Consider the following 10,610-nt stretch of genomic DNA (forward strand, 5'->3'; position numbering starts at 1 on the left):
CACGTATTACGAAATGAAATGTTTCATGATTTCCATGTTCACAATAGCATCTCAAGTTTTTGATTTTTCCTACAAGTGCAAACAAAGATTAAGTTAACTGGAGACAGACATGCTACCTAATCACAGGCATTGTATGCCTCTTTTAGTTAAAATACAAACATATTGGACAGTGTCATGATTCTGCTACGCTTTACGTCTCCATCACTAACAGGTGAGCACAATTTCCTTTTTCTCCCAGCAACTATAAAATGAACACAAATTATAATTCAACTAGTATCTTCTTTCACATATTAATGAGACAAATATTACTAGATTTTCTCAGGAATTTATAATTATACAGAATAATCTTGCTGAAAGCGCAAATAATTCTGCTGTTTATACTCAGGTTTTACAGTCTCAGTTCCCAGTAACGTTGGCATCTCCAATCCTTTAGGTTTTACTCACTAGTACAAATAAAACTTAAAGTCAACTGTAGACAACAATGCTATCTAGAGTTGACCCTTGTTTGTTCAAACTAATACAGACCTGTCCATGCCCCGATATCAAAAAGCCAAATCATAAAAACTTCTGTACTGTACAGTACCACATTGTATGTTAAACAGTCCGTATATTGCCACATGCATATACACCTAGGCTACAATATGCATATACAGAATACATGAGAGAGTAAAATATGGTTGCACCAACAATATGGTACAACAATTATAATATCAACCCTTTGGCAGGTGCAGCAACAGGTATGTCGTCTATACTTTGCATTTTCCCATGGGCAAAGTGACATAGATGTTGGAGGTGCAAGCATTTTTTTAAACAGGTTTCCACATACGTAGAAGTAGCACATTGTGTTAAACAAGGGTTTACCAGTATTCTACACTAAGTAAAATATATTCAATTGATAGAATTACTACTTAGTTAACTTTAAGCTTTAAGAAAAAACTGATAACTTTGGAGCTATAAAACGGACTACGATACGCCATAGCAATGGCAGCTCCTTATACTAGTAGAAGAGGTGCTACTATAACATAAAGTGTCAAGTCGGTGCAAGCTCTCAAATTGGATTTGAATAACGAAAATATTGTAGTTAGCTTTAAAAAATGTTGCTTTATCTTTCCTTGCTCTTAGCAGAAAACCGACGCGCGTATCTTGTATCTCTGTTGTATATACACAAGTTCCATGACAGTCTAGTTCGTTGTGATAGATCGTTAGCTGTTTCGACGAAGCTCGGAGGATATGTAACTGTACAATTTTTCATAAACTCTTGAAAGGCAATTGATTGGTGCAGGTGTTACATTTTCAACCTACCAAATTGAATGTCATGAATTTGAGCATCGTCGAAGTTATTTTTTATCATAACCTTGAAACCCTGAATACGTGATTACGGACATGTAGACAAAGTTCTTATCATGGTAAAATATATCATTGTTTTACATGATCGCAGTCGTATAACATATTTGTAATTAATTTTCTTTTTCAGAATAGCTCTCGCTGTTCAGAAAAAATAAACAAGTTATTGTTGATTGACATCAAAGATGAGTGCTTCCCTCAAGTTAAGTGATAAGAAAAAGGATTGTCGATACAAACCAATAATACTGCGCTTACGATACAGCCAATAAATAAAAAGTCAGGTCTAGTTTTTTTCCTTTTGGATAAGGAAGGAATGAGTTAGGAAAGATCTTGGAACAGATTAGGCAATTTACATGTATTTTAAAGTTCCTATAACATAAAATCCTTACAATGTAAACATTCCTGAAATGGATTATTTATGTTGTAGGAGTGTCTACTGCAGGATGCTTCTAAAAAGTATTTTAACACTTGGAAGTCTGGGCCTGAAATAACTCAAAAATACAAACTCTACCTGATCCTACGCTCAGTAAACTCGGATTCATAGGGTCACTCTGTTTTTATGTATTTCCTGTTTACGGAATATTACAAAAATTTGGTGGTTTTGTGTCGTATAGGACTTTAGTATAATTCTAAAGTATCAAGTTGATAGGACTACAGGGTTCTTGAGATATAGTATAAATATCGATGACACTTCTATCTGAATGAGAAATAAAAAATGACTGCCGACCGAACAATAGTTCTTTCAAGACTTCCAGTTTACTTAGAATTACAAGATTTTGATCACGTTGTACGATATATATTTTTAGCGCAGTTAAAAAAACTTCAAATTGACAGGACTATTGCCGTATTTTCAGGACTATCAGCCGCTACTTTTTTCAGACGTTTCAAGTCATGCGATATATTTAGAGGTTGCGGCTATTCTGTGGTTTTTTCTTTCAACGCTAGGGTCGCACTATATGTGGTAAATATTTTCAGTATAATGCAAAAGTTTCAAGTCGTTTAGAATATTAGTTATGGAAACTGACCGACTGAGAAAAGATAAATGGCTGCTGTCAGAACATTAATCTCTAATGAAACTCTGAGTGAAATTCTTTGTATTGAAGATCAAACATAAGCAAGCTAATCAAAAACTAAAAAGCTTCTCCTCAGCAACAAAAGCTTAACACTTAACTAGTTGTTGTTTTATTCTTCAAAGTATACACATTTATACGCTCTATATATATCTTCAAAGTATACACATTTATACACTCTATATATATCTTCAAAGTATACACATTTATACACTCTATATATATCCTCAAAGTACACACATTTATACACTCTATATATATCTTCAAAGTATACACATTTATACACTCTATATATATCTTCAAAGTATACACATTTATACACTCTATATATATCCTCAAAGTACACACATTTATACACTCTATATATATCTTCAAAGTATACACATTTATACACTCTATATATATATATATATTCAAAGTATACACATTTATACACTCTATATATATATCTTCAAAGTATACACATTTATACACTCTATATATATCTTCCAAGTATACACATTTATACACTCTATATATATCTTCAAAGTATACACATTTATACACTCTATATATATCTTCAAAGCATACATATTTATACACTCTATATATATCTTCAAAGTATACACATTTATACACTCTATATATATCTTCAAAGTATACACATCTATACACTCTATATATATCTTCAAAGTATACACATTTATACACTCTATATATATCTTCAGAGTATACACATTGATACACTCTATATATATCTTCAAAGTACACACATTTATACACTCTATATATCTTCAAAGTATACACATTTATACACTTTATATATATCTTCAAAATATACACATTTATACACTCTATATATATATTTTCAAAGTATACACATTGATACACTCTATATATATCTTCAAAGTACACACATTTATACACTCTATATATCTTCAAAGTATACACATTTATACACTCTACATATATCTTCAAAGTACAAAAATTTATACACTCTACATATATCTTCAAAGTACACACATTTATACACTCTATATATATATCTTCAAAGCACACACATTTATACACTCTATATATATATCTTCAAAGTATACACATTTATACACTCTATATATATCTTCAAAGTATACACATTTATACACTCTATATATATCTTCAAAGTATACACATTTATACACTCTATATATATATCTTCAAAGTATACACATTTACGTTTCGAGATTACGTTTCAAGGTGTTAATAGTTCATCTAGACATTTTAAGGTATTCAGATCTGGTTATGAACTACCGTACGAACAAAGCTGAAGACCAGGTCAAATCTAGATCTTTGCGACTTCAAATCCCTGTGTAGTTATAATTATTATGGCTACCGAGCTTCTCAGACACACGCATCACTGAAACCACTGTGACTACGAAAACAACGACAAATTTATTTTGTGGATGATGCTGTCATCAAGTCACTATTAATACCATTTTGAGGAGAATGTTTTGCTGATAACTTTTTATTTCGGGTATGTAAAGATCAAACAAACTGTTTTATAAGTTATGATCAAAAATAGTGAACGTAAAACATATTGATAATGTTTTTCAGAATTAATTTGCAAGGAATGGCGGAACACTGAAAATAAAATTGCCCTCCCCTGAAGGTTTAATAGCAGTAGCAACAACGACAAACAAAAATTACAGTACAACACTTTTCGGAGAGACTCAGCCACATCGGATAATCATCCGTTCCAAGATGTTGTCAGGGCATTTGAAAGTACGGGGAAGTAAAGTCTGAAAAAGCGGGGATTGTTAAAACTCTGATTGCTAAAATTCAAACATACCAGAGAGTGTCAATATTCTGCTGCGCTTTGCTTCACTCTCACTAACAGGTGGACACGACTTCCTTTTTCTTCCAGCAACTATGAAATGAACATAAATTATAAGGCAACTATACATAGTAATGAGACAGAGAGAATACTAGACTCTCTCTCAAGACTTAGTAGTTATATTGTTCAAATTCTTCCAAGTATAAAAGTATATTTCTACTTCGAACTAGCCTACATATATAAAAAACGGCTTAAATCTACGATGGTAGATAAACTTTCAAAACAAAGCTATAGAAATAATTACTGTTTCAGGCGAATAATGGTTCCTTGTTTAATGCGGTCTTGACACTTCGAAGTACTTGTACATATAGAAAAAACGGTTTAAATTTACGATGGTAGAAGGAACTTTGAAAAAACGCCATAGAAATAACTACTAACCGTCTCAGGCTAATAGTAGTTCCTTGTTCGACGTAGTCCTAATACTTCGAAGACAAGCGTATCAAAACCGGTTCGCAAGTTTTGGACCAAAGGTTATGTTTGCCAACCATACTTTTATTGCGCAAAGTGCAGCGCGTAGGTTTTGCTCGGCCAAAAAATGTTTGGACGCTAATATCGACTAGTTTAGCAGTGCCGAAAAAAAGTTCATGCCAGAAAACATTGTTGAAGGTATTGGACAAATAGAATATGTTCGTTCCATCGAAGGCAACAATAAAAAGGCAGCTTTCCGAGGAAACAATTGAAATATTTTTGTTTTAAAGAATGTTAATTTTTGTTTCGGCATGTAAAATAAGTATGATTCATTTATGTCACTTGTTTATGAATATATATTCATATCATTTATTAGATTATTATCGTGCAGGCTTATAAATAGACTTACAAATATGCAGATTTATAGCAGGTTATTTAATAGCATCCTTGCGACCATGTTAACACGGTTTACAAAGGATCGATGCTCATAAATTCACTTCTATTGCACATAAAAAGCTAGCTTTGGCAGTAAACTGTAGCAAACTTATCAGTGAGTGCAATGAGCCTATACTCAACAATGTTAAATATAGATATAAAATAAACATATTTCGTCAAATTTAGATTGAAATAACAATAGAAAATGTCAACAACAAATTGCAAAGGACACAGGCTAAAATATCATCGCAGGTCAATTGCAAGCAATAGATATCAACTGGTAGAGATATTTCTCAGTTTCTTGATGCACATTTATTCAGAGATCTTCATCAAGTTAAAGGTAAGTTAGCAGATTTATTGCGTCCAAAAAAAGGTTTAATATCGTTCGAATGAAAAAAAAGAGAGCAAAATATAGGCGACAGTCGCTTCGCCCGTAATAGGGCTAAATTTATCTTCCCAAAACTCTGACTAGCCATTTGAAAAATAGACTGCCAGCCTCTATTTGAACGCCGCCTCCAATTGACCGCCACTATAATAGAAGGTTAAAAAAATAGTGCGCCATGTGTTCAATTAGAAGTTTTACGGTAATAATAAAATACTAAGACTAGAGATTGGAAAAGAGGGTACTACAGCAAATACTTAAACTTTATACACAGTTTGGAGGTAGGATATCAGTTGAGAATATACTATATTTATTAGTACTAAGTAAATGGATTGGTTATGAAGTAGAGAAAAACACAGGTAAGAGATGCTATAACTCTAGCAACCCTCTTTGAGGATAACTGAAATCTTACCATCTGCTCTTGTAACAGTGGTTGGTTCTAAGTCAGATGGTACGGGAGTGGTGAGAGAAGCCTTAGGTACATCATGGACAAACTCCAAAGAACCACCATCATCAATGATCTCTTCATGATCATATGTGGACCCGTCATTGATGTCTACACCGATTATATCATTACACGATGTCCAATATTGAGCATCACCCTCGAGTTCTAATACAATGACGGCTGCATCTTCAGGGACTAAAAAAAATAAATAATTGGGAATGTTTACAAAGAGCATTTGTTGCGCTCCACCAATCATTATGGTTTGTGTTGCGCTCAACCAATCATTATGGTATGTGTTGCGCCTCACCAATTACAAGAAGTATGTGTTGTGCTTAACCAATCACAGAGAGAGCGTGCATTACATTCAACCAATCACAAGCAGTGCGTGCTGTGCTTGGACAATTAAAATTAAAATGAGCCCTATGTGAGAATAACATTAAACAAATGGTTAGCTGCTCACAATAAAATAACAACTAACTGAAACCCACAAAACAAAACAATGAAAAACACTGCAACACACACCAGGGGGAATGCGATCCTCAGAGGATGAATGAGTGATGGTAGGACCAGAATCAGAAGATATCGATGAGCTGTCAGAATGAGGATTATAGAAGGAAAGGATTGAACCACTAGACTCATTGTCAGAAACGCGAGAAAAACGTCTTCGTAGTTTCCTACGAGGAAAGACTGGAAGTGTCCTGGTCACGACTCTAAACAAATAATACACACCTTTTGAGAATATGAACACTGCCTGAATAGTTGTAATTTTGTACGCATGAAACGAAGAGAACTTCGTATTAAATTTAAACTTGTATCTCTCATTAACTGACACATGAAAGGAATGAAACTGTGAAAGTTTTCCTTTCACGATGAAAGTAACACGTTTGAAGAGTTCTAATGGCATTGTATCTAACAGCAAATATTCCATATAAATATACAAAATGGTGGAGTTGTCTTCCACCAGCCCTCAATTGTGATTGCTAATATTATGATTATATAGTATATATATGTATATGATATATATATATATATATATATGTATATATATATATATAGTATATATATGTAAACCAGCGTTTTCATATATGAAAGGTTTCAGTTATAATAATTACATTATTGTATATTAATTCCATAAAAAATTGTTGATATTTATAAATAACTCAAGGTGAAAACTTAACTGAATCACAGCTCGTACTTCATGCATGCATGTACACTTTTGGGTTTGGTTGAAATATCAGTGAGCTATCATAGCGCGTCTAACATACCTGGATCTAATCAGCACCGTCAGAGCCAGCCACTGTTTCCTAGACATGTCACTAATGGTCCTCTGTACGTGTTGATTGAATTTGTTTCTGGCCTTTCTTTCAACCATCCTATCCAGTACCAGTCTTGTTGTGATGTTCATTAGACGAATAAAGCCCCTATCGGATATCTTAGCCCTCTTACATCTTAAAGCAGCCTATAACACAAAAAATATATTAAGAAATAGGAGTTAATCTGACTGCTATACAAGAGAGAGTCAAATCTGTTTGAAGATTGTTTAGAGAGATCTGGAAGAGAGATATTACACACTATCCCATATGTACAAAACAGAGAACTATAAAAACTATCTTCATGACAGCACATCAGTGAGACTTAGTGGACAAAAATGCCATTTTATTGCAAATTAAGAATTGTATTGGTTTATGTAGTTTGGTTGGTATTTCTATTGGTAAAAGTGAGGTGCACACTTCTAGTACTGAATGGATGTACTAATGATAGTATTATAACAAATTCATATCAATTTTCTTACACATAAACCTTTAATTCAGAGAAACTTCAGCCGTTCAAGAGATAAGAATGATGGGCCAGCACTCTTGTAACCAGCACTAGTAAATCTTGTTTAGTCATTTGGTTTTTCAGTTAACAAGATAGTAAAATAACTTGAACTATAGCAACCGTTGTAACTACATATCTTTAACATAAAATACAACTAATAACAGAGTAACCATATTATTATAACATGGAGGATTATAATAAAATACAATTAATAACAGAGCAGGGATTACGTGTATGTCACAATTTCCATTTCCATAACATTTTCATAATCCATTTCCATATTATTTCCATTTTTATAACATTTCCGTAACTCATTTCAATATTTTTTCCATTTCCATAACATTTCTATAATTCATTTCCATATTATTTCCATTTCCATAACATTTCCCTATTTCATTTCCATTTCCATAACTCATTTCCATATTATTTCCACAACATTTCCATAACTCATTTCCATTTTTATAACATTTCCGTAATTCATATTAATATTTTTTTTCATTTCCATAACATTTCCATAATTCATTTCCATATTATTTCCATTTCCATAAAATTTCCCTATTTCATTTCCATATTATTTCCATTTCCATAACTCATTTCCATATTATTTCCGTAACATTTCCATAACTCATTTTCATTTTTATAACATTTCCGTAATTCATATTAATATTTTTTTCCATTTCCATAATTCAATTCCATATTATTTCTATTTCCATACCATTTCCATAATTCATTTTCATACTATTTCCATTTCCATAACATTTTCATATTTCTAAAATAAAATTTCCATATCCATTTCTATAAAATTATGGAGATATTTAATTTATGTTCATGGAAATGGCAACATTTCCATAATATGCTTAGCGATCCCTGTAACAAAGTAACTATATTATTATAACATGGAGGATTATCCTTATAAAACCCTAATGTTCAATTAAATGAATTACAGAACAACGACCTAGAATCCAAAGAGTAACAAGTAACACAGACATACCTTTATGAACCTCTGACTAGCCATCATGTTCGTCACCAACACATCAACTCGGAAGTTAGAGAGTTTAGAGAAGTTCTTGGATCTAACCAAATGTTCATATTCTTGCCCAAAAGTACCCATTCTAATAGCATCTTTCTGTAAGTGTAAAAACCACAAGTTACATGTAGTTTACATAAAATCCTCACTATTGAAGGGAATACAGTGCTGTTATAAAACTAGTACAGATCATATTCTATTCCAACTTACAAAATATAAACTGTATAGCGCAGACTGGAGCTGATATCAAGAAATAATCTTGTCAGTTAGTTTGTGATATATTAAGAGTTTTGACAATGCATATTTTATGAGATAATTATAAATTGCGTGATGATGTATATAGACTTAGAAATTGAGTGCAGTGCTTTCACTTTATAAAAAAAATATGACCATAGTTTGAAATGTAAAATCGTACCAACGCACTCTCAGACTTGAAAGGAAGTACACTTGATTGTTTCAGTCACACAACTGTGTATGGAATATGTAAGGTTACTATGTATAAGTAAACATACTATGACTGCTCGAACTTCTCGAGGAATAACAGACTCCATGAGCAGTTGAGACACAGAGTTCATTCTTATAGAACCATCTGCAGCACATGTCTCACTCTTCGAGTACTTCTGTAAAAATAAATTTATATAAATATTAAATATTCAGTGCAAATCAATTAGACCAAATTATAGACTATGTAATCTTATCAAGTCTAAACAGCATGATTATGTTTTAAGGTTGTTGCATGTTTTGTTTTTATAACTTTTATCCGTCATTTTAGAGATAATTCGTTTCTACATTTAACAACTTGAACTGTATCAATTCTGTTTGATTGCATAAGGAGGATATCCTAAATTTATTGTTGAAAAGTAGGTAGCCACTTTTCTGCATCAGATTAAGTGTTGAAAAGATGAATAAGCATTACTAGCGTAATCATGGTACTTACTAGAGCTGAGCTACAAGCCACTTCTCTTAAACTCTGATCACCAAAACTACGAGATTTTCTAGGGACCTGCAAGAAAATGTATGATGAGACTACTACGCTAGACTTCTGGATGTTTATAAAATGAACATTTATAGAAACCAGTTGGGATTGAGATGACGATTGAACACTAGCCCGCAACAAACCGATAGTCAGACAAATAAACACATTGTCTAAACCTTAGCTACAGATTCAGCTGGCAGTCAAGGCAGTCTCTCAGCACAGCGATCTTATGGCTTGCTTCTTGACTAGTTTGCCAGACAGCAGCTCATCCATCTTCATCATCTTGTAATTATTTACATGAAGTTTCAGTTCTTTTTGATAGCGAGGCACAAATTCGGCCTCATCCAATATTCTGTCACAACAAAAAAATGATATGGTTGTAAACTTTAGGGTTAAACCAAGTGGTTGCGCATCAAAAATGTTTCTTTAAATGAAAGTGCCAAACATTCAAAAACAGATAAACACTCATTTTACACCAATAGCTTATCAAGTGTGCGTAAGGGCAGTAAATTTAGTTTGCTTGGTATTATTCGTGCATCAAAATTCTTTTTAATGAATTAAAACACTGGGTAGTAACCACTTGAAGTCACAAGCATTGATAATCAGCCGCACAAACGGAGCAATACAGCCAATACTATGTCATCCTTGAAAATAATTCGCTGTAATAAGCTGGCAAATCTAGTTATTAAGATGTATCGTGCTTAACAGCTACTTAGTAGTAACAATTACAAAGTCGATGTTACTTGTAAACAAAACATGGCAAAGTAACTTCTGAAAAGTGCAAGGAAATAAACTTTGGCAAAAATAACGATATATGCTGCCAAACATTTAAGATTACAAACATATGAAGAAA

General features: G+C 32.7%; 1 protein-coding gene across 1 annotated transcript; it reads right to left on the reverse strand.

The window, feature by feature from the left end:
* Nucleotides 1-6,031: 6,031 nt before the first annotated feature.
* Nucleotides 6,032-10,029, reverse strand: LOC137395216 (uncharacterized). The gene is made up of 6 exons (XM_068082059.1): nucleotides 9,934-10,029; nucleotides 9,719-9,784; nucleotides 9,294-9,401; nucleotides 8,746-8,880; nucleotides 7,202-7,395; nucleotides 6,032-6,131 (listed from the first exon to the last, which is right to left on the reverse strand). The coding sequence occupies exons 3-6, from the start codon at nucleotides 9,354-9,356 to the stop codon at nucleotides 6,125-6,127; spliced, it is 399 nt and encodes a 132-aa protein (XP_067938160.1). The 5' UTR covers nucleotides 9,357-9,401; nucleotides 9,719-9,784; nucleotides 9,934-10,029; the 3' UTR covers nucleotides 6,032-6,124.
* Between the last annotated feature and the right edge of the window lie 581 nt (nucleotides 10,030-10,610).

Source organism: Watersipora subatra, chromosome 4 (assembly GCF_963576615.1).
Source record: "Watersipora subatra chromosome 4, tzWatSuba1.1, whole genome shotgun sequence".
NCBI classification, from domain to species: domain Eukaryota; kingdom Metazoa; phylum Bryozoa; class Gymnolaemata; order Cheilostomatida; family Watersiporidae; genus Watersipora; species Watersipora subatra.

What these genes read in the sequence shown, in the direction of transcription:
- LOC137395216 (XM_068082059.1), bottom strand. Translation starts at nt 9,356, where the DNA reads ATGAACTCTGTGTCTCAACTGCTCATGGAGTCTGTTATTCCTCGAGAA. An exon ending in GAGAAGTTCGAGCAGTCATA is followed by an intron (nt 8,881 to 9,293) that starts GTATGTTTACTT and finishes TTACACTTACAG; the next exon opens with AAAGATGCTATTAGAATGGG. An exon ending in CTAGTCAGAGGTTCATAAAG is followed by an intron (nt 7,396 to 8,745) that starts GTATGTCTGTGT and finishes TTTGTGTTATAG; the next exon opens with GCTGCTTTAAGATGTAAGAG.